Source organism: Crinia signifera, chromosome 8 (assembly GCF_055691185.1).
Source record: "Crinia signifera chromosome 8, ASM5569118v1, whole genome shotgun sequence".
NCBI lineage: Eukaryota > Metazoa > Chordata > Amphibia > Anura > Myobatrachidae > Crinia > Crinia signifera.
In genome coordinates, this window is record NC_139224.1 from 111,167,297 (window position 1) to 111,192,175 (window position 24,879).

Below are 24,879 nucleotides of genomic sequence, written 5' to 3' on the forward strand. Positions count from 1 at the left end.
GTAGCCGAACGGAACGCCTAATGACTACAAGCTTTAACACCTGAACCCAATACAATCGACTCCTTTACTCATTACTCACTAATAGGCCGCTTGTCAGTGCTTTAATTGAAACCATTGCTGCTTCAAGGAACCTTTACTAAACACACACATATGCTGTACTTGTCCCACACTTTTAAACTGCTAAGAATGGACATCACTGAATATTAATCCTATCAATACACATGTGTATTCTACATGTACTAATTAAACCACACAATTTTGATAAAGTAAAGAAATTTATTTAAAGACATTTCACACACAATGAAACTGTGAAGCAATTAAAAACAAAAACAAAAAAATAATACCAAAAACCATGGCAGGAATGTACCAAAATAACTTATAATCCAAAATAAATATAATTGCACACATTCATAGCCACAGCAGAATCATTTGGAACACAACCGGGGACTTAGCAACATCACTTCAAGTACAGCTGACAGTAATGGCAGGCAAAAGAGGGCAACAGGGGAACCAAAAATGACATATGAAGCAAGGGCTCATCTGGTTACCCTCAGCACGTGATTGGACACAAGAAGCTGACACACACAGCACAATGAAAGAGTTGGGACCACATAACGGTGGAGATTAATGCAGCCACAAGTTCATTTGCGAGCACGTTTGCCCTTGGTAGGCTCCTTGGCCTGTGCAGCAGCTCTTCGGCCACGGCCAGATGCTGGGGCAGGTGGAGCAGATGCTGGTGAGGGGGTGGATGGTCTACCCCTCCTGCCAGCAGGGAGTGTTGCAGGTGGTAATGCACCAGAAACAGATGACATTAGGACCCTATTGCTGTTAACTAGCTCCACCATAAGCTCATTATGGTGGAGGAGGAGATCATTTTGACGCGTGGCTTGCTCGGCCAGCACCTGAGCACTTGCAGCCATGGCCTGATGCGCCTGAACCATGGCCTGATGCGCCTCAGCCATGGACTGCATGCTCCCAGCGATGGACTGCTGGGTGCTGACCAAGCTCGCCATGATCTCCTCGGTCCTACGCATCTGTTCTGATGCCAACTCTCCATGCTGGTTAATGTCCCCAAGCATCTGGGCCAAGCTGGCATAATCGGCTTGGGCCGATGGCTGCTGCTGCACACGGCTACCACTGGGGCCAGGTGGCACGGACTCCTCCACCTCCTGAGAAGACTGTTCACCAAGCAGTGGGGTGTCTGTTGAAAATGAGAAACACAATTAGGACACATTCTAAGATAATTACTTGCACAAGCTTATGGCATGACAAATATTTACCTTCCAGAAAAGACGCAAACACTTCAGCTGGGGCCTCGCTATCCATCGTGCTTACCCCCCTGACCTCCTCAACTGCTACACAGCTCTCGGCCATCAACTCCAGGGGGGTGAACTCTAGCCCTGATGGCATGGGCCCGGCCCCAGATCTCTGGCTGTGTTCCCACCGCTTGGTCATCTTCCTCTTCAGGTTGGTTTTGAAGTCGTGCCACCTGCAATGTAAGTTGACATATTAATACATGTCACTCCAGATGTTTGATGTTGCAGCCATTGCTCTGTGCTACATATTACGACATGTGCTTCATGTCAAAAACATGACATTACATTCAACTATGATATCAACCGTTACAATACACATTCACACTCACCCTACTCTAACTCTCAACTAAATAACATGGCAATCATGTCTGTGTATCGTACCAACCTCACTGGCCATTTGCCAAATCCATCTGAGCATTAATTCAAACATTACTTGTCTATTACTGGGCACATGTATCACAAAACAACTTGCCTCTTCTTGACATGCTCCGCCTCACGAACTTGTGGCGCCACTTCATTAATCTCTGCCGTTATGTCTTCCCAAATCTTCCATCTGCGTGTGTGTGTCAGCCTCTCCGGTGGACACTCAATCCAATCACGTGCTCGCGGAACCAGGATGGCAAGCTCCTGTGCTTCATATGCCTTATTTCGGGAACTTGGTTCCTCTGTTGGCCTCTTTTTCCCCTTGCCACGTCCATGCCCACGCCCACTGGCACGTGGCGCTGTACTTGAAGTGCTGCCCATGGTAGTATCTTGTGAAGTCCCCGGTTGTGTTCCAAAGGATTCTGCTGAGGCTGCATATGAGGCAGCTGCAGGTTGCCCTGCTGTAGAAGGGCCAGGTGCAGGTTGCCCTGCTGGCGAAGGGCCAGGTGCAGGTTGCCCTGCTGGAGAAGGGCCAGGTGCAGGTTGCCCTGCTGGAGAAGGGCCAGGTGCAGGTTGCCCTGCTGGAGAAGGGCCAGCAGCCTCAGCATTTCCCACTGCCTGCATGTGCAGTGGCACATAGGAGGTGCTGGAGTCCATCTTGTCAAAAAGTAGCTGCAACTCTTGGTCCACCTCTGATTGGGATCCAGACATGTTAGCAGCAACTTTGTCACATTCTAATACACCTTTATATACTGTTTGTGTATCCTGTTTGGCGTACATCAGCGGCAGCTGCGTTCCGTGCTCGAGCATAACGGCCGCCTGCGTACGGCGTGGTTTTTTCGCGCCGCATACGTTGCGGAAATTCCATTGTGTAAAACCTGGCGAAACTTCTACATGAAATATTGGTCACCAATTCTAACATTGCATAGAATCTTCGGATACACCTGTGACTATCGCACAATATACATGCTATTTGGTAGCATGACATGACATTTGGTTCATGACTACTGTGGTATTGTTGATTTTGATTGCAATCTAAAAGTAGCCCAATACCTTAGAAAATCCAGGCCACAAGTCATGCAATACTCATCACTACTGTTATAGACAACACATGTGAGAGGCCTATAAATAGTGAATTGCTGCTAGAATCATTTGTCTCCAGATCTGTACTTGTCAGGGTCTAAGGTAAGCTCTTCCATGGTCCTTGTAGATATGATATCCATTAACAATGTAAGTGTATGAATGTATGCACCATTGCCTCACTGACTACAGATTGTTGGGCCAGCAAAGTGTTTGTAGCATTATAGCAACATGTCACATGTTCACTATTTCAATCACAGGTCTTAAACCTGTGTGTGTCCATCTATTGCAGGACAACATGTCCCAGCAATAGGTGAAATGTGTCAGAGTACATGATGTCGGCAACAAATGCAGACACCTTTGATACTCAAGTAGTGTTTAGTAGTTCGATGTTGTAAGCATCTGTGTGTTTAGGACGGTGTGTATTGAGTTCATATTATTGTTACATCATTATAGAGTCAAATGGATCTTCGCTATTTGACGGGGCGGCCATCTATTGTACGTATTGAAGCCTACAAATCTATTTGTTGTCGGATATGGCCATTATGTGCATAGGTGCATCATTATTTATGTTCATTTCTTTCTAGGTTGCTGAAGCAATGATGGCATTCATGGAAAGGAGGCTAAGGGCACTTGCGGCTCTCCCCACTCGTCGCCCAAGGAGGCCAGGACGTGCTAGAATCTATCGCACACGGGTGACTCTGTTTGGTATGCCCGATGATGAGGTACTTACTAGGTACCGGTTACCGCCACATGTCATTCTGGATCTGCTCTCGTTAATTGAGAGTGATCTGGAACCTCTACACGGGATCACGACAGCAATTCCGCCTCACACACAGCTGCTGGCGGTGTTGCATTTCTGCGCCTCAGGATCATTCCAACAAGTAGTGGCAGTACTTGCTGGAATATCTCAGCCGGCCTTCTGACGAATCCTGAGGCGTGTGACGTCAGCCATGTTTAGGCGCAAGGGGCACTTCATGGCCATGACATTTGCCACCGAGACCCTGCGCAGAAGCCAGCAGGCCTTCCATCAAATTGCTGGCTTCCCTAATGTGATAGGGGCTGTGGATGGCACCCATGTACCATTTGTGCCTCCATCTCGAAGTGAGAAGATATATAGGAACCGCAAATTGTTCCACTCACTGAACGTGATGGTGGTATGTGGCCCATCCATGGAAATTCTCGCCTTCAACTCGAAGTTTCCCGGAAGTGCCCATGACTCTCATGTCATCCGACAAACCGGGATATGGCAAAGACTACAAGAGCTGGAAGGCCGTGATGCGTGGGTTCTGGGTGACTCCGGTTACCCATGTACGCCCTGGCTACTTACGCCGTACAGCTACCCAGCACCGGGCCCACAGGAGGCATTCAATGGGGCGCATGTTGCCACCAGGCAAGTGGTGGAGCGCTCAATTGGCCTTTTAAAGGGTCGATTTAGAGTGCTCCACCGCACTGGTGGGGACTTACAGTATGCGCCTGAAATGGTGTCGAGGATCGTGGGCCTGTGTGTATTTTTCCATAACATTGCTGTGCGGCGTGAGATACCCTTTGATGAGTGGGAGGTTCCATCTGAGCCGCAAGATCCGCCCATGCGCCCATCCCGCGCCCCTGAATGCCGGAGGGGATACCAGCTGCGGGACTCTGTGGCGCAAAGATTCTTCAGGTACATTTTATATAGTTGACCAGAACACACCAATTGTTGTAAAAATCACCCCTTCAAATAAGTACAGTGTGTTAGTTGTCAGTCTTACAAAACGACAATTAGCCAGCCTGCCCTCCTAATGGCAAAGAAATTGTAGATATTTATCATATGTGCTTAGTTTTGGTGGAAGTACAATATAGGTGCTCATTATTATACCTTGTGCAAGGGATCTTATGTGTTTGTTATATCTTCATTATTGTAGTTGATACTATCCCTGATGTCTGGTGAGTACATTGATTTATTCTCTAATGTGGTGGGGACTTTTTTCTGTGTTGATGTATGATTTGTTTGCAGATATATATATATATATATATATATATATATATATATATATATGATATTGGAATTTAGGAACATGTTTAAAAATTTCAAGGAGCAGCCAGGCAGCCAGGCAGCCAGGCAGGCAGGCAGCCAGGCAGGCAGGCAGGCAGGCAGCCAGCGCTGGTGTATAATGCTGGACTCAGGATACCTGCAAGTATGTGTATGTGTCTTTTAAACATAAATGTACGCATACACATAGATGCATAGAGTAAGTAATGCTAAGTACAGCTATGCGTTGCTAAGCTATAGCACGCGTTGCTTGGCGGAGCGAGGCGTTATTGGATTTGCAAAGTGCATACACACTGTGTTTTATATATATCAGATTTGTTCATTGCCATACATCAGCACTACCGTTTTGAAGGCATGCGAATTTGTCACCATTTGTGTTGGCGCAGAGACGCTGTTCATGTCAAGATGAACAATAAAGTTATTAACAGAAATAACTGTGATAAACCAATGCCACCACATGATTGGTTGATTGATGCCATTGTTAACATGGCGGAGACACGCAGGGCAGAGCCGTTTTCGCCTGCGGAACTGAGGGCTCTGGTCTCCGTCATGGAGACAAGGCTGGGCCGTGCAGGGCCGTTCATAACAAATGGCCAGAAGCGGCGGGCCTATGCTGCGGCAGGGCGCCGCATTTTCGCCCGCACTCGGGTGCGGAGGACCATCGGCCAGCTAGAGAGGCGGTGGTCAGACCTCCGCAGGCGCCAGCCCCAGCTTCTCCACCAGATTAGGAGGGAGATAGCTGATTGTGAGTATTTTAGCTATGAAATTTCGCACTGACATCATAGCATATATAAACTATAACAATTGTTTCATGATAAGTGGGTGTCCATGGGTTTAAAAGTCCCTAGACTGTTATGTGTGCTTCTTCCTGGTTAACATGCAGTCATGTGCCTTTTATATGTAATTACATAGCATTCATGATTCTGATGCATACAATGTGCCAGATCTAATATGTGTTAAACATTGATAAATGCCAGGGTTGTAATGATTGAACAAATTACTAACAATCACATAATAACTTAAATGTCACACTTTGGAGTCCATTAACAGTAAGGAGCTACTTTCAAACATCGTTTGCCAACATTATCACCCTTCCATGTATGTCTTGTTATGGATTAATACATGTGCCCCAATGACCCTACATTGACCATGATTTTGGTTTCTTCCACACAGCACGAGCCAGAGCACGACAGGCACGTGAACAGGCCGAGGCAGGCCAGGCCGAGGAGGAGGGGCAAGAGCCTGATGAGGAGGTGCCGCCGATGGTGGAGGAGGAGCAAGTGGAGGAGGAGGAGGAGCAGATGGTGGAGGAGGTGGAGGAGATGGTGGAGGAGGTGGAGGAGATGGTGGAGGAGGAGTATGTGGTGGAGGAGGTGGTGGAGGAGGAGGAGGTGCCTGAGGAGGTGGTGGTGGAGGAGGTGGAAGAGGAGTTGGTGGCGGAGGAGGAGGTGGAGGAGGTGTTGGTGGCGGAGGAGGAGGTGGAGGAGGTGGAGGAGGTGGTGGCGGAGGAGGAGGTGGAGGAGGTGGTGGTGGTGGAGGAGGTGGTGGTGGCGGAGGAGGAGGTGGAGGAGCTGATGGTGGCGGAGGAGGTGGCGGAGGAGGGGGCTGAGGAGGCCACGGTTGCCCCGGAGTTGGCCGAATCCGAGGGGGAGGAGGCGTGTGAGGCGCCGGAGGCCCAACAAATCGGTATGTATACATAATGCATCATTCATGAAGTAGTTGTACTGGTATTTGTTATGTAGCACTGGTGATGGTAAATTTTGTTAGAATACTATTAATACAGAACCCAAAGTGGGTAGCTACAGATACAGGTACGGGTTAGATGGGGTGTCCAAGGCATCCCTTTCATCCAGGACACCTCTGAAATACACAGGTTTGTGGGATGGCTTGGAGCTCCATTTTGACTGCCACATAACCGTTGTAGTTAAACAGGATCCTGGAGTAAAGGGATGAGTGTATCATTTGTGGATTAAATTCACCTGCTGCAAGCGTCGATTCTGACCCATCATATAGTGGAATGTATCTTTTTGTTGAATGTTATTTATAAACTATATGATGTATGCTATAAATGGAGTATGGGCCGGCCTACCTTGGAATGGAGTCACAAATTGCCAGTGTCCCTGGAGCCTCCTCTACCTAAACACCCCCTGTAGTTCCGATTGTTTTTTTGCCCTCACAGAATTGTAGGTTGGTTTAGACTGAATTATGATTTGGAGGATGTGTACTGTGCATTCCTGACATTTGCATAACTCCCATGCCACGAACCATCACTGAACTTAGACTGAGGAGATTGTGACAAGTTCTTATTGACGGAGGCCATGACATGCTTGTCATTGGTTAGTCATGGGTGGGTTGTGAATGAGAAGAAACACTATGACTGTTATGTCTTCTGCAGAGTAAAGGGTAGAGGGACAAAAACACAGTATGTAGTAAATAAGTTTGCATGTATGTATGTATATATGTATGTGTCATATCTATTTATCTATGTGTGTCTCTATCTCTCTACATATATATATATATATATATATATATATATATATATATATATATATATATATAGATATATATATATATATATATATATATATATATATATATATATATATATATATATTACACATGTCACCTAGCATTTCTGCAATTTATGTAGCAGTATGTGAAATGTATGCATGAATATCATGACTAATTTTTGCCCCTTTCACATGCCCACAGATGCCACAACACCGGCAGATGAGGGGGTTCGTGGGGCCCTCCTGCGGATGGGCCACCATTTGCGGCTCCTAATAGCCGACCTACAGGACCTCCGAGATTTACTGTTATAATTTATTATTTTTTCCTTTTATATTTAAATGTTAAATTTTCTAATCAATAAATGTTTTATGCAAGGTCAAAGTTGTTGGTTTTATTTGCACATTAAACAGTATATGTGTAGATTGTTTATAATATTTTACACAGGGTCTAATACAAACCATTGCACTTCAATTGCTGTAAGGGTTAATGTGTGCAATGCATGTGTTAGGCATGCTTGTAAGGATATATTGGCATCTAATTGATTCCAATTCCAAACAGGCATTTTTGTATGAGGATAGGTAATTGAATAAGTGGGTCATGTGATGTATTGCAGAATAGACATAATAGTTTGTAGTTTGGCGTAAATACACCGCTTCCGTGCGGAAGCACCGCTTGCCATCCGTTTGGATGCGGGATTCCCGTGCATACTCTGTAATACCGTGCAGAATCGGAGTTTCACCCGCACACGTATGGTTTGTATTTCGTCCGTAAACACGCCCTGTTCTTAAAGAGTGAGTCCGTCCGAATGCGGAGGACACGTGGGCGTTTCTACGGACGATGGCAGCACGCGGCAGCACACCGTGGCGTGCGGACCGCACCGTAAGAATTCGGGAATATCCGCATCAATCAGAATAAGGGCCATTGTTCTAGGGAGCGAGTACTCGCTCCCTAATTGCTCGAAGGACTTAAAACTATTGTTGTGATATAAATGACCCAGTGCGCTGACCCCGTGTTGGGACCATAATTTTCCTCCTTGCTGTTTATAGACCTCTCTAGCTGTGGGAATGAGAAGAAACGATGAATCGGGATCCGTCCCCTCGTATTTATCAACTATACAGGCCATGTTCCAAATTTTTATAGCTTGATTAATAATTCCTGGGTATTTTCTCTGGGTTTTACCCAGGAGCAGGGTCTGGAGGGGTGTGATATGGGGGTCTACACATTTTATCAATTTAAATAGATCTGGGGTATATTCATCTGCCCGTATCCATGAGCTCAAATGTTCTAGTTGGGCCGCCATGTAGTACCTCTTAAAGTTAGGCATGGCTAACCCCCCATTTTCTCGGCTTCTCCATAGCGTAGCTATCTTGACCCTAGGGCGCTTATTACCCCATATAAAAGATGATAAGATGCTATTTAAATTCCTAAACTGTTCATCCTTTATATAGGTGGGGGAATGCTGGAGTATGTAAAGGATTTTGGGGAGGATGACCATTTTGATCAGATTGACCCTTCCCATTACGGAGAGGGGGAGTCTGGCCCAGATCTTGCATTTTGTCCTGACCTCGATAATAGCCGGATATATATTATCCTTAATGTATTCTTCTGGCTTGCCGGACATCACTATTCCTAGATATTTAAACCCCTGTACCCTGACTAGTGGGGCGTATTCCTCCCGATCTGCCTGACTCTCGTTTCCCAGAATCATTAAGTGGGATTTATCCCAGTTAACAGTGAGCCCAGAAAGGGTACCAAAAAGGCTAAGTTGGTCTATTACTGAGGGAAGATCTTGCTTAGGATCCGCCAGGCCCACCAACAAATCGTCGGCATATAGTGAAACTAGGTTATATCTCAAGTCTGTTAGCGGGTCCTGGCCGTAAAGCTTTGATCTCAACAGGCAGGCAAGTGGCTCAATCGCGACTGCGAAGATTAAAGGGGAGAGCGGGCAACCCTGCCTTGTACCTCTATTTAAAAGAAAGGGAGAGGAAGTGTAGCCATTAATAGAAATCCGGGCGCTAGGGTTCCTATACAATAACTTCAACCAGTATATAAAGCCGTTCCCAAAACCGAAAGCCCTTAGAGTATTCCACAGATAGCTCCACTCGACGGAGTCGAATGCTTTGTTCGCGTCGAATGAAGCTATCACGGCTTTCCGTCCTCTTGCATTAGAATGTTGAACATATGTGAATACCCGTCTTAGGTTGATGGATGTAGACTTTCCGCTCATGAAGCCTGATTGGTCAGGGTGTATTATATCTTGAGTGACTTGACTTAATCTGTTCGCTAAAATTTTTGCGATGATCTTCGCATCTGATGATACTAAAGAAATTGGTCTATAGGAGTCGACCCTTATCGGGTCTTTCCCCTTTTTTGGTATAAAAACCAACGATGCTTGGGCCATTGAAGCAGGAAATTCATCATCCATCAAGATATCCTGACATAAAGTGACTATTTGCGGGGCCAGAATCTTGGTGAATTTTTGATACACCTCACCCGGCAGGCCATCTAGACCAGGGGCTTTTCCTTTCGGCAGGGAATTGATTACATTTACCACTTCCTCAAGTGCTATTGGCTTATCCAATAGACCTTTAGCTTCTAGGGAAATATGAGGGAGATCTAAGCCCTCCAGGAACTCGCCAAGTTCCTCATCGCTCACTGTCCCGCAGGATTGGTATACCTTGCCAAAATGGGCAACAAATTCGTCCACTATTTTAGGGGTTGTGGTTAGAATTTTATCCTGTTCCGTTACTATTTTAACTATTACATTAGAGGGTTTGTCAGCTTTAGATAAAAGAGCCAGCAATTTCCCCCCCTTATCGGCTTTAGAGTACCATTGATGTGATCTAGACTGAAGCCTACGACAGTTAACATCTTGAAGGTATTCTAACCATTTGTCCTGCATATTTTGCCACTCCTGTTTGTCTGACTCTAGCTTACTCTGCAGGTATACATTTTCTAGTTCTAGCGTGCTCTCCTCGAGCTTTCGAGCCTTCTCTCGATGGAGCCTCTTAAGGTGTGAAATCCTCTTAATGAGTATACCGCGCAAAAAAGCCTTAAAAGTGTCCCAGACACAAGAAGTGGTGGCCGACCCCTCATTCAATTCGAAGAAGGCCGCCACTTCTTGTTCTATCTCGTTCTGATTGATCTGGGAGAGCCAGAATGGCTGGAGCTTCCAGTATCTGAATCCCTCAGCCTTAGCTAAGTCCAGCTGCATTACCAGGGGGGAGTGGTCTGATATGCCCCGGGCCATATACCCAATTTGTGTTACCTTATTAATTACTGTATCTGAGACAAAAATCATATCTAGTCTTGAAAATGCACAGTATGATGCTGAATAGCACGAAAACTGAATAAGGGTCGGGTATCTTATACGCCATGGGTCCAGCCAACCAATACCTTCCAAAAACTCTGCAAAGTTCCTCCCTCCCCTGTTGGTATCGTTATTTGCCCTGGACCATCTGTCTAGCTGGGGGGAGACTACATTGTTAAAGTCTCCAAGGCAAATTAAATGGTTTGTTGGATAAGATAATGAAAAGTCTACTGCAGCCCTCAGAACGTCGAAGGAAAACGGGGGAGGGATATATATACTTATCAATGTAATGTCTACATGATTTATACTGCAATCCATAAATATGTATCTTCCCCCGGGATCGATCTTGATATTTCGACCTTCAAATACCACTGACTTCCTTACCAGGATTGAAACCCCTCTAGCGAGGGAAGTAAATGGAGCGTGTACCAGTGTACCAATCCACGGCCGTCTCAGGGCCGCCAATTTGTCCCCGCATAGGTGGGTTTCTTGGAGACATATAATGTCGGCCTCTAGAGATTTACAATGGTTCAGGACCAGCGATCTTTTCACTTTATCGTTAAGTCCTCTAACGTTCCATGTTAAGAATTTAACCATCGCCTTTTGGAATGTAACATCTACCTCTCTTCCTCCTCCCCCTGTTCCCTACTTTTGATAAGATTTTGGGTTTGCAATTCCCACAAAGACAACATATACACACAACACACAAACACACCCCTCCCCCCCTCCCCCACCCTGTACTACCTGGAACACCTGGCGTACCTAATTCCCATCCCATTACCCTCATGTCCCTAAGAGCACTTAATAAATGGCCACCATTTGCGTGGCCGACTCTCCAGTGGTTCCCCAAATGGATTTGAGTAAGTTTTCACATTGTGACCCCCCCTCCCCCCCTACACGCACAGTCGCGTCTGATTTAACTTATACCTGACCTAACCTGTGTGTCCTCCGGTCCTGCTGGAATAGTATATATTGGAAGATCAATGCTGGATTTTCTTAGTGGGAGAGTGAGAAATGAAGGAATCACCCTTACATACAGCCTGACATTGTCATTACTACCAACTTATGATCCCCACTTGAGTCAACATGCTTAATAATTGTTACTAACATATTGGACACCTTGCTTCCAGGGGATAACCCGATTTTAATTTTTTTTTTTTTTTCCCCCTTCCCTCCCATTCTTCCCGTCCCCCCTACCCCCGGCATAGCAATTATTACTAACTCCACACTGACTTTACACACAGCTATAACCCCTTATGCAGCTAAAAATCAATGCAGGCCGACGATGGCCTAAATTGCTGTCATAACGGCGGGGGACCCGGAGGTTCTAGCAATAAGAGAAGAAAAGACATAGGAAAGACAAAAGAAAGGAAAAAGGAACCCCTGGAAGCTTCCCAGCCTATCAGTTATTACACCTCATTTCTGACTTTTCACATGATTAATACCCATTAAAGAGAACACCAGCAAATGGCCTAGCATTGCCATGACCACCCGCTATTATCACACCAGCAGGCCACCCTGATTGGCACTTATCAACAAGATATTCCTAGCATAACGCTAGGGGTTGGCCAGTTGTTTCTTTCCCGGATGGGATCCATCTAGCCAGCCGGCAACATCACCTGGAGAAAAGAAAAATTTAGTGGTCCCGTTTGCTTCCACTCTTAATTTGGAGGGGTAAAGCATCGAGTACTTTAGGCCTAGTTCTCTGAGCCTTGCTTTGACCTCTCTGAATTTGAATCTTTCACGCTGTATTTCAGCCGGAAAGTCTGGGAAGGCGGATATCTTTTTGCCGTTGTAGCCAAAATCTTCTTTATTCCTTATCAAACGAAGCAAACAGTCTCGATCTTTGTAATTCAGGAATTTAGCAATGAGTGTGCGTGGGGGACCCCCAGGAGGGGCAGGACGGGTCGGCACTCGATGCGCTCTCTCTATTGCGAATTGCTGAGAGAAAGCTTCTCTGCCGAAGGCCTGTATGAGCCATTCCTCCAGAAATTTCTCTGGGTGGCCCCCCTCTGCTCGTTCTTCCAGGCCAATAAATCTAACGTTGTTCCGACGGAGTCGCCCCTCGATGTCCGACATTTTAAGTCTCATGTCGGCCAACTGGCCCGACATTACTTTGACTTGCTCCTGTATCGGGGTAACTGCATCTTCAAGAGAGGAGACCCGGTTTTCAACTTCCGTGACTCTTTCTCTGATTTTTTGATTGTCCCATCTCAGCAGCGTTATATCAGATTGGATTTTGTTGATTTGCTCTAACAGGCGGGATTCACAGGTGTTAACCGCCTCCAACACCTGTTGGAGAGTTACCTCTGTGGGGCGCGGATCACCAGACCCCTTAGAAGGAGTTGTTTGTGGGGTATTGGGCTGGGAGTTGGAGGCTGCATTACCCTGTGTTCTGGCATATTTCTCTAAACGAGCTGTTGCGGTATTTTGCCCCGTCTTGCCCATTATCCTCAATGAGGCTCTCACAGACGCCAGAGATGATTTTTATAGTAAAGATTTTATAATTTTGCTATAAAGCCAAGGGCATAGTCCTTTTAAATTGAGGATGTGAGCTACGTGTTCACAGGAGGATCAGGGTGCCGGCTGCTGAGGCCTTTTAGGCAGGGGGATATGAGCCAAGTGTTCACAAGAGGGTCAGGGATCTTTGGGCTGGTAGCAGCAGTGTATTAGCTCTTCTGTATCTGGGGTGACTGGCAAGTCCCAATAGATTCAGTAGGTTCCACACCCCCTACCGCATTCCCCGTGCAGAAGTATCACAACCGCGAGTACAACAGTGTCCTATCTGGGTTTCCCAGTACTTTCAGACTTTTATTTAAGAGTTTCCAATACTGCACCTGCCTCTTGCAGACGGGATCCACTGCTTCCCCTGTTGATTGTAGAGGTTCCTCCGATTTTTAAGTGTAAGTCCTTGGGCCTCCTGCACTGCTGCCCTCCACGAACCTGCTGGCCGGGATTCACTTTGCTGGCCAGGAGATGTAGCGTCTGTGACTGTGGCTATGCGTGCATCGTAAGGGTGGCAGGGACCGCAGTTTTTTTGTTTATACGCTCAGCCCCCTCTTACTTGGTGCTCAGGTTTGAGCAGAGTACTGCAGCATCCTCAGCCTGTTCTTGAAAAGCAGAGACTCTGGCAGGGAAGTCAGGCACAGAGACCTGTATTATGTCCCGGCAGGGGATCCAGCAGTGAATCACTAGTGCACGACCTCAGCTACTGTCCTCCGTCAGCTGCAGGTCAAGGAGAGGGCACAGGAGGGAGAGCCAGTATCAGGGACCCAGCGTGTGAAACGGCGTGTATACACACTCTTGCTGGCGCAGGACCTCAGCTACTGTCCTCCGTCAGCTGCAGGTCAAGGAAAGGGCACAGGAGGGAGAGCCAGTATCAGGGACCCGGCATGTGGAACAGCGTGTATACACGCTCCTGCTGGCGTCCTTCAGTCTCCGTCTACAGTGCCTGCTACCCGGAAGGAGAATCCAGCGGGGGTCAGGCGGGGGTCAGGCAGGGTCTGCTGGAGGATGACGCTGAAGGATAACACAAGCTGCTGCCGCTGTACACAGATTTCCCTGTACAAGGTCAGTCTGAGTGCCGGGCAGGGGAGCCGGAGGGAGACCCAGGCTCTAATAGGAATGTATCCAGGCTGGGGCTGTATTTTACCAACTGCACGTGTACTGAGACATGGAGGGGGCCATAGTAGACAGGAGAGCTGGCGCTAACCTCCCTCACTCACGCCCCCGTGCGAGTACCCGACAAATAATGTTCTACATGTACTTGGAACTGACATTTTTACATTGACCCGGTGCTCTCCTAGTTGTGGGTGTAGATATGTCGATGTTGGTGAATGCACTCAGGGTCAAGAAGGAATAAAGACGGATACGACCAAATGGTGGCAAGACACTTCCATGACTTCAAGCACTATTTCTCTTCAATTAGGTACAAAATCGTCGATTGGGTTCCCCCCAGCATTAGGGGTGGTGACAGAGGAAAGCTGTTACTCCAGTGTGAGGCTAAGTGGATATACAATATACACACTACAAACTGTACATCCTTTGGGACTTAATGAAACCTTACCCTTATTCTGCTTCCTTTAATGACCTGTACATCGAGGGCTAAGTATATACAGTTCCCCACTCCCCATTTCATATCCTAGCTATTAACATCCCTTGTACCAGAGGTTACTCACTGCGCACTTCCATATCAGCATTAGAGCCCTTCACAGCAAATATTGTTTTTTCAGTGTTCTCTGCTATGTCTTGATAAAGGACCAATAGTCCTGAAATGTTGACCAAACACTGACTCTGTCTATATTAACATTCTTGACCCTGATAGTGCTATATGTATGTGTGTGTATATATATATATATATATATATATATATATATATATATATATATATATATATATATATATATATATATATATACTAGCTGACCCGCCCGGCATTGCCCGGGAAAACCTTGGGGTTTCTTTATTTCCAAAAATGCTGAAAAATGTCATCTTACAGTATGCTGTGACAAAGACCTAAGATTGTAATTTGTTATAGATTCCACCATAATGTTAGAATGTGTTTGCATTGATACTCAATGATGGCAATGAAATCAGGTGTGGTGTTGTTGTTTGAAACACAACGCTCCTGAGTTGAAAACTTGTATGTGTTGATAAATTCCACATCCACTCCTGAGATTTAGGACCTACTGTATGACATATCCTCCAACATCTGAGGGTCAGAAATCGGTACAAAATCAGAAAGGGACATGTCCACACCTCAATTTCTATACTTTCAATGGTACAGTTTCTAGGGTGTGTAATTACAGGCACTGAGTGCGTGGGGTCCGGGGTGGGCGTTACTTACCGCGCCATCATTAATTAAAAATTCACTGCTCCCTGCCACTGCCACTCCCCTCACCGAACCTGCCTGCAGCAGTCTCTGAGGTCTGGGGATCTGTAAAGCACATGCACCGAGCATCTCTACCAAACAGTGGGGCAGCCCCTGAGTGTGGGAGCAGGTCCGCGGGCCTGGCCACATGATGTCATGACGCGACGCACACTATCCGCACCACTGTAATGCACCACTGGGAATGGGTGCAATGGGCCAAATTCTTCCCTACACCCGCCGGGCCAATCCACTGATCCAGCCATCACAATCATCAATGGATGCATTGATAAGGTTTGGAGTTTAAGAAGTTGAAGAATAAGACTGAGAAAAAGAATTGCCATGTTACAAAGTGTACAATTTACTCAATAAATCGTGAAAAAAATGTAAGTGTACATATAAGTACAATCAAGAAATGAAAGTAGGATTAAAAAATAAGTTCTGATTCAAAGTGATAATTGTTTGGATGGGGTGGGTTGTAAAACAAATCTATAGGTGGGGGTATGGATACTGTGGGCATAATTGGTGTTTGTTACACCTACAGGGGGCACTCAATTGATGGGATTTTCACTACAGTGTCACGGTCACAGTGTCACCATAGGGGGATTCCCAATTGGGGTCCAGGTGGTCTTTTAGGGACCCTTTACAATCCTGTAGGTCTCTTCTCCTTGAGCTTACAGTCTCCCTTAATGATAGTCAATCACTGAGGTAGACCGTAGGCTCCAGGAGAAGAGACCAACGGGATTGTAAAGGGGTCCCTAAAAGACCACCTGAACCCCAATTGGAAATCCCCCTACGGTGACACTGTAGTGAGAATTTCTCATCAACTGGGGACCCCCTATAGGTGTACCAAACACCAATTATGCCCACAATATCCATACCCCCTCCACCTATAGATTTGTTTCGCAACCCACCGCCATCCAAACAATTATCAGTTTGAATCAGAATTTATTTTTTAATCCTACTTTCATTTCTTGATTGTACTGTACTTCTATATACACATATTTTTTTCACGATTTATTGAGTAAATTGTACACTATACAATGACAAATCTTCATCTCAGTCTTATTCTTCAACTTCTTACACTCCTAACATTCAAACAAATGCATGCAGCGCTCATGCCCATCGACCAAACATGAACCAAAAGAGTCTGGGAAACCCTTAAGGCAGAGCAGTGCCTGATATCCAACTGACTAACAGGGTGAGTGCAGTGTACCCACTTTGTATTGATCAATGGGTGCATTGGCCAGGACAAAGATTTCTCAGTGCAACTGGCCGGGGAGCGCAGTGACAGGCTGGAGGACTGGAGAGACGGATATGTGGAACAAAGTAGAAACGGTACATTAGGTACAGTTTTTATTTGCCGGTACAGACGGTTAAATAAATGGCAAATTATTTTTTATGTGTTCTGTGTGTTTGTGTGTGTTGTACTGTTTTTGTGTGTGTGTTGTAGTGTATGTGGTTGTGTGTGTTGTATTGTATGTATCTGTCCAATGTGTAAGTGTGTGAGGTGTGCTACGTATATACAGTATGTGTGTGTAGTGTGCTGTGTGTATCTGTGCAATGTTTAAGTGTGTGTTTTGTGTATTGTACTGTTTTTGGGTGTGTGTTGTAGTGAATGTGGGTGTGTGTTGTACTGTGAGTGTTGTGTTGTGTGTATCTGCCGAATGTGTAAGTTTGTGATGTGTGCTACGTATATATGTGTGTGTAGTGTGCTTTGCGTATCCTGGCAATGTTTAAGTGTGTGTGTGTTCTGTGTGTTTGTTGTACTGTTTTTGGGTGTGTGTTGTAGTGTGTATGGATTTGTATTGTACAGTACTGCATGTGGTGTGTTGTGTGTGTGTATCTGTCCAATGTGTAAGTGTGTGAGGTGCACTACGTAAAAATGTGTGTGTTGTGTGCTATGTGTGCGTATGTGGTGTACTGTGTGTGTGTGTGCGTGTACAATGTGTATGTGTGTGTGTGTGTTGTGTGGTCTATGTATATCCTCAATTATTTCCTAATTGTTTAATGCCTTCACCATAATGTTAGAATGTGTCATTCATACTCAATGACAGCAATGAAATCAGGTGTGGAGTTGTTCCTTTGCAAACGGTTTTCCAGATCATCGATCTTTTCCCCAGAACATCAATGAAGGTAAATTACAACTTGGTGTTTTTTAAATTTCTAAGTGAAATTTCCCAAAAACGGCTTCGAGGTGCACACCACCGGGTCCAGAGGTATCTTGTTGCTGAATTTGGTGTCTCTGAGTGCCACGGTGTGTCCGCAATGCGACGGACACGCACACACACACGCACACAGACTCTTCAACTTATTATATATATATATATATATATATATATATATATATATATATATGTAAATTGGAAGTCCAGCCGCGCAAATACAATCAAGTGGTGTCCTTTTAAAAAGTATGCCTGCAGCTGTCTCCTGGGAGCTTGACCAAAGCTCCAATATCCCAAGTAGTCATGCAAAGAAAGGAGAGGAAGCAAAGGATGTAGTTTAACTCTCTGCCAGCAGATGGCAGTGTTTTGGAGACTCAAGGACACTAGACTAGTGGTTCCCAAACTGTGCGCCTAGGCTCCCTGGGGTGCCTCGGGTTGGTCGTCCAGGACCAATTCAAATTATTTATGATCAATTATTTCTGGACAAAACCAGTGCTGGTGGTTGCCAATCATAAAATGTGTACAATCAGAACCAAATCCTGCCCTTTACCACATAACCGAACCTAAGAAGCACATATAAACACAATCTACTTAATTTGATATATATGTTTTGGGGCCATGGGGTGATGGGGTGCCTTGGAAAAATTCTGATACTCTAGGGTGCCGTGATTAGAAAAAGATTGGGAACCCCTGCACTATGCCTGTCAGCCTGTGAAGTGCTCTATATGCAAAGGACTTTTTTTCTGTAAGACTCTTGATACAAATGTATTATAAACACTATAAGTGCAGAATATAAAGTTATAACAGACTACATACTGTACACACAAATAAAGACACAAATGCAAAGGGTGAATTTGAATAAGACGCTAGAAAGTGCCATCCTTTATTAAAAAAATATAGATACAAATTACAGTGAACATGATGGTATTTGTGTATTATAGTGGCGCCCCCGATGTTCATCGAGCGATGTTTTTATCGCATCGCATGCCATGCAACCGATGGCATGCGATGCGATTTTTGCCCCCTATGCGATGAAACATTGTATAAGCACCCTAAAGGGTGCTTTTAAGCACCCAAATGGGTGCTTACAATGTTAAATGCACCCCCACGCCACCCCCCCACTATAAACGTGAACCCGAAGCGTGTCGAGCGCAGCGAGCCGTGAGGGTCAGCGGTACGCGTCCTCCGACCTTTTCATACCCCCACTATCCACGTCGGCGTGGAGTTGAGAATAGAAAGTGTGGCGATCCCGAAGCATGGCGAGGGGACGCGGATACCTTCCCAGGTATCCGTGTCCCTTCGCGGGCTTTACAGGTATCCGCATCCCCGCACGGGGCTCGCTGCGCTCGCCATGCTTCGGGCTCGGTGGCTCGCTGCGCTCGCCACACTTTCTATTCTCAACTCCATGCCGACGTGGTCAGTGGGGTGTGAAAAGGTCGGAGGACGCGTACCGCCGCCCCTTGCCATGCTTCGGGTTCACGTTTATAGTGGCGGGTGGCGTGGGGGTGCATTTAACATTGTAAGCACCCATTAGGGTGCTTATACAATTTTTAATCACATCGCATCGCATTGTATGGCATTGTATGCCATATACAATGTCATACAATTTTAATATTGTATAACATTGTACAATATCGCGCGATATCGCATCGCATACCATCGCATGCTTATGGTATGCGATGCGATGGGCGCCGCTATAATACACAAGTACCAACATGTTTATTCAATTAAAATAAAAGTTATGTTTTAAGTTCAATCAGGTGCGGCACGCCTGTTTTTTACATGTTTTCTCTGGAATTTTTGTCTAGTAGCAGCACAGCTCCACATTACTATGGTCTAATCTTCTAACCAGGGCCGACGCTACACGCTCAGCAGAGACTATGTAGGCGCTGTGATCTCCCTGCTCTGCGACTCTGCCACTGTGTGCAGCTGCCGACTGCTGCTGTGGTCACTGTATGACAGACAGCAGCGCTAGCAGCAGAGGGGAGAGCGAGAGAGAGGACTTACTTCGGATGGATTCTGAGCTGCCTGATGTTAAAAAAGTAGCAGCAGGGGATGTCCCTGCACCTCCCTCACCGCGGTGCAGAGACCCTCCCCTCATCTCAGCATCAGGGGTCAGGAGTCAGGACAGTATGTGCCGAGCTGTGATTGGAGGAGCTTGGCACATGCTGATAAAAGGAGCCCATGATTGGAGGAGTGTATCACATGCTCCTTTGGTCCCTGAAACACAGAGGAATGGATCATGGCTTCCTATGTGAGTATATACTCTGCCTTCCCTGTAGCTCCTGCCTCTCCTTGCAGATTCTCCCTCTTTCTTTCTCTCTCTGCCCATCATCTGGCCCACCTCCTCTATTCTCAGGATCTGCCTTCCTCTCCCTGTCCATCATCTGTCCCCCTCTCCCTGCCCTGTGTCTGCCCCCTCTCCTTGCCCAGCACCTGTCTTGTCCCCTCTCCTGTCACCATCTCTCCCATCATCTGTCCCACCAACTCCCTGCCCCAGTATCTGCCTTCCTTTTGCTGCACAGAATCTGTCCTGTCCACCATCTGCCCCTCTCTCCCTGCTCACCATCTGTCCCCTCTCCCCAGAGCCGAATTTCCCATTAGGCACGTGAGGCACCGGCCTAGGGGCGGCACATGTTTGGGGGCGGCACTTGGATGCCTGTGATAGTACTGTCAGCCCAAAATGTACCAATAACTGCAAAATATCCACTGTACTGTACTATATTCAATCTTAAATAGAGTGTAAATGGATAGGACATGCAGATACTGCCCCTATAAACTGTCCTACTTAGTAAACATTATTGTTGTGCCTAGGGGCGCCCTCATCCCTAAATCCGCCCCTGCCTCTCCCTGCCAATCATCTGTCCCATCCCCTTGCCCATCATCTGTCCCATCCCCTCCCTGCTCAGTATCTGCCTTTCTCTACCTACTCAGCATCTATCCTGTCCCCCTCCTGCCCACCACCTGTCCCCCTCTCTCTGCCCAGTATCTGCCCCTCTCCCTGTCCAGCACCTGTCTTGCCCCCCCCCTCCTGTCCACCATCTGTCCCCCTCTCCTTGCCCAGTATCTGCCCCCCCTCCTGCCTACCATCTGTCCCCCTCTGCCTGCCCAGTATCTGCCCCTTGTCCCTGTCCATCATCTGTCCCACCCCCTCCCTACCCAGTATCTGCCTTCCTCTCCCTGTGCACCACCTGTCCTGTCCCCCTCCTGCCCGCCATCTGTCCCCCCTATCTGTCCCAACCCCTCCCTGCCCAGTATCTGCCTTCCTCACCCAACCCAGCATCTGTCCTGTCCCAACTCCTGCCCACCATCTATCCCCTCTCCCTGCACATTTTCTTCCCCCTCTACCTGCCAATCATCTGTCCCTCCCTGCCCAGTATCTGCCTTCCTGTCCCTGCCCACCATCTGACTCCCCTCCCTCTGCCCACCATCCATCCCCCTCCTACTGCACACCATTTGTCCCCCCTCTCCCTGTCCACCATCTCTCCCCCTCTCTGCCCATCATTTCTAACCCTCTCTCTGCCCATCATCTCTCCCCCCTTTACTTGGCAAACCATCTGTCCATCCACCTCTCCCTGCCCACCATCTGTCCCCATCTCTGCCCAGCATCTCTCCCTGCCCAGTGTCTCTCCCCCTCCCTGCCCATTATCTGTCCCCCTCTCCCTGCCCATCATCTCTCCCCCCATCCCTCTCTGCCCAGCATTTCTCCCCCATATCCCCACCATCTGCCCCCTCTCTCCACATCTGTACCACCCTCTCTCTACCCAGCATCTGTTCCCCACCAATCTCTCCCCAGCATCTGCCCCTCTCTCCCCACATCTGTCCCCATCTTTGCCCAGCATATGCCGATCTGTGCCTCTCTCCTCAGCATCTGTCCCTCTTCTACACACCCTTTATTCATGTGTGCCGTCCCTTTATTAAATATGTGATAGAGGGCGCAAATATAGAGTTTGTAGGAGGGCGCCGGACACCCTAGCACTGGCCCTGCTTCTAACAGGCATGTACTGTACAGTATGACAATTAGGGGGTCCTTTATGTGACACACAACATCCTGTGCAACTGGCCCCACCTGTTTGTCCTCTCAATTCCCCACATCAGCCATTAAATATAATACTAGGACACTTTGAAAGCTACTCAGTTTGCTGACAAGTATCGGGTAATGATTCTCTCGGAGGGGCACGGTCTCACTACCTGTGGAACAGAGATGTGATTGGATCTCTTTCTAGGGAAAATACTTCTCTAGGGTACCACCATCTACAGATGACCTTGCCAGGGCTGGCGCCACCACTAAGCAGCTTTAGGCAATACCCTAGGGTGCCGGCCACTGGAGGGCGTTAATGAGCCACAGGAAATGCCCCGAGGAGAGCAGGAGGAGAAAAGCTGCACGCACCTGCCAAGTTATTCAGGTGAGTGAGCCATATTCCTCCGCCCCCGGCCCCCCCTGACTGGAGCCCACCCATGTGTGTGTTACCCCCCCCCCCCCCTCAGTCAGCGGCAATCATGTGCGAGTGGCGGCCTGCCCCCCCCCCTACGCGGCTTGGAACAGATAGGCGGCCGTGGCCACATCCCCCCCGTGCAGCAGGTGGATGCCGCACCCCCCAAGTTAGTGGCAATCTTCGGCAGGTGACAGCCGGAGCCCCCCCCTGCACCATGGAGCAGATACAGGTTGCCGCAGCTGCAATCCCCCCGTGCAGCTGGTGGATACCGCATCCCCCCCCCCCCCCCCTGTCAAAGGCAATCTTCCTAGGCGGGCGGAGGCCGCGGCCCCCCTGCGTGGGGCACTGAAAGGGCTTGCACCGGCCCTGGACCTTGCCCACTAATACCAGCTCCAGAATGTTTTGCATTCTGGAGCTTGATGCATATACAGTAATCAGTCAAACCTCCGCAAACTACTTTTATAAAGGTTTGGGTGCATTTTGTAACATTTACACATCCCGCCAAGTGAGTAGTAGCTGACTACCGTGTTTTCCCTATAATAAGCCCTACCCCGAAAATAAGCCCTACCCTTGATTTTGGACACTGGTCCAAAATAAGCCCTACCCTGAAAATAAGCCCTATGGTGTTTTTTGTTGAAAAAAATATATATATATAGGACAGTGTCTTATTATCGGGGAAACACGGTAGCAGAAATGCTCTTCAGGTGTATCCAAATTAACAATGTTATCATCCAAATTTTGCCAAAGAGTGCAGTTCTTAATTTGCTGAAATTGTAAAGTATTGTTGTTATGCTAAAGTCTGATATCGTATTTATTATTTCCTAGTTCACAGTTTAAAGAGCCTTTGTTTAATGATGAACTTCCGAGTCGCATAACCTGTGGATACGTGGTGGTGAAACCAGATGTTGCAGAATTCACAGAGACTGCTGTGAAGTTTGATGACGGGACTACTGAGGAAAACATTGATGCTGTTATATTTGCTACAGGATATCGATTCTCCTTCCCCTTCCTGGATGAATCCGTTATTAAAGTTGAAGATAAAATAGATTTATACAGAAACATCTTTCCCTTAAACCTGGAAAAGCCCACTCTGGGCGTCATTGGCCTCATCCAACCACTTGGCCCAATCATGTCATCTTCAGAGATCCAAGCTCGCTGGGTGACCAGGGTTTTCAAGGGTATGATAATCGGACTGTCTGTACAGTCATATAACTGTGTGGCACCTGTATACTAACTGTGAGGCACCTGTATGCTAATCTTGTTATCTCTTAATGTCACTAAGGCAGTATCTGATTATATGGGGCCATTGCCTGTGGATGTACAATTAGCCTCAATAAGCTGGCGCAAGTTGCAGCTTGTTAAGGATTTTGTTTTACCTACCTCAGGCAAACAAAACAAAAGCCTGAAGGCAGACCCATTTTTTTTTGCAAAAACAGTCTGCAGCCAACAAAAACTAGTTTTAGTGAACCAGTTTGTTTTCGGCAGAACATGTATATTTTATTGGGCGACCAAATTAGATAGCAAAATCAGAGAAACATTGAGAAAAATGGGGAAATTTTTTTTTCGCACTGGATATTTCACAGCTAATTAGATACCCCCCCCCCCCCCCAATATGTAATAAAATGCTAATTTGAAAGTTCAGGTATATTTAAAGTAATTAATTGCTAAGAACTTGGCAGACAAAATCATGTTGGTCACAGAGCAAATCCTTTATTGCTTCATCTTTCTGAAGATAGTGCTGGAAAGATGGATGAACTATCACATGCATGGTGCATGGTACCCTTGGATGCATGGGTCTATGTGCCAAGCATGCCCAGCAACTATCTTGTATATGCCACTGCCTTCATCAAAGTCATGTGAGTAAAATGATATTATTTCTTATAGGTTTATGCAAATTACCTCCACCAGATGAAATCAAGAGGGAGTCTGATAGGAAAAGAAACATTTCAATACAAAGGTAATTAGTGTGATAGTTGTTTTATTTTGTCACAATCAGCTAAATATACACTAAATAGATATACAGAAGCAGGCATGGTGCAAACTGGTATATTAAAGGGAGATGCCTTAGTAAAAATGTACTCATTTGTCTTTAAACTGCCAGCAAAGGCAAATGAACTGCCTCGATTAGTCTAGAAATACAGTAATAACTCAATAAATAATAGTGTGCACAATATTCATAATGATATTTTAGTGCATCTTGTTTTGTGTGTACCTGCTATATCCGACAACGGGCTAATAACTGTCGGGATCCCGACTGTCGGTGTGTTATTATACCACACCCAATATTATATAGCTGCTTGTGCAGACTCCCCGCACCCAGCTCAGTACATCACAGGGAAGGACTCCTTTCAGAGCCCTGTCTCTGTGAGTGGGGGTGATACATTAAGGTGATAGGGTCGCATTTTATAATGCAATCCTGGGTGGTAATATCCTGCCCAGATCGCATTGTAAACATTGTTACAGGTTTGTGGGAAGGCTGGAAATGAGAATTGGAGAAAACAGGGAGAAATACAAGTCCACCTATAATACCTTTATTAGCGGTCTCTTTATTAATGTAAATGTTAGTTTCAGGCTACTTTATTTCTTAAATTGATAAGTAGTAAGGGTTGGGGATATATTTATTCCACTATCATATTGTAGTCTTTACAAATGTAAATGGTTCTTACAGCCATCAGATGCAGACTTCCTGGACCCGGCATTCTGTTTGCCATTCTCAGATGGTCTAGGGCTGTGACCATCTTGGCCAGTGGTTGCTATGGTCATTCGATTCTGCATTCTTACTCATTTGGCAGATGTTGT

The 24,879-nt window shown here is 46.5% G+C and overlaps 1 protein-coding gene across 2 annotated transcripts in view; it reads left to right on the forward strand.

Moving 5' to 3' along the window:
* LOC146026370 (dimethylaniline monooxygenase [N-oxide-forming] 2-like) overlaps positions 1 to 24,879 on the forward strand; it is a 48,129-nt gene that overhangs the window by 20,729 nt on the left and 2,521 nt on the right. For both annotated transcript variants that reach the window (XM_083156986.1, XM_083156987.1), the window contains exons 7-8: positions 22,906 to 23,258; positions 23,965 to 24,037. In XM_083156986.1, the coding sequence (XP_083013112.1) occupies positions 22,906 to 23,258; positions 23,965 to 24,037 (426 nt within the window). The remainder of the gene's footprint in view (positions 1 to 22,905; positions 23,259 to 23,964; positions 24,038 to 24,879) is intronic.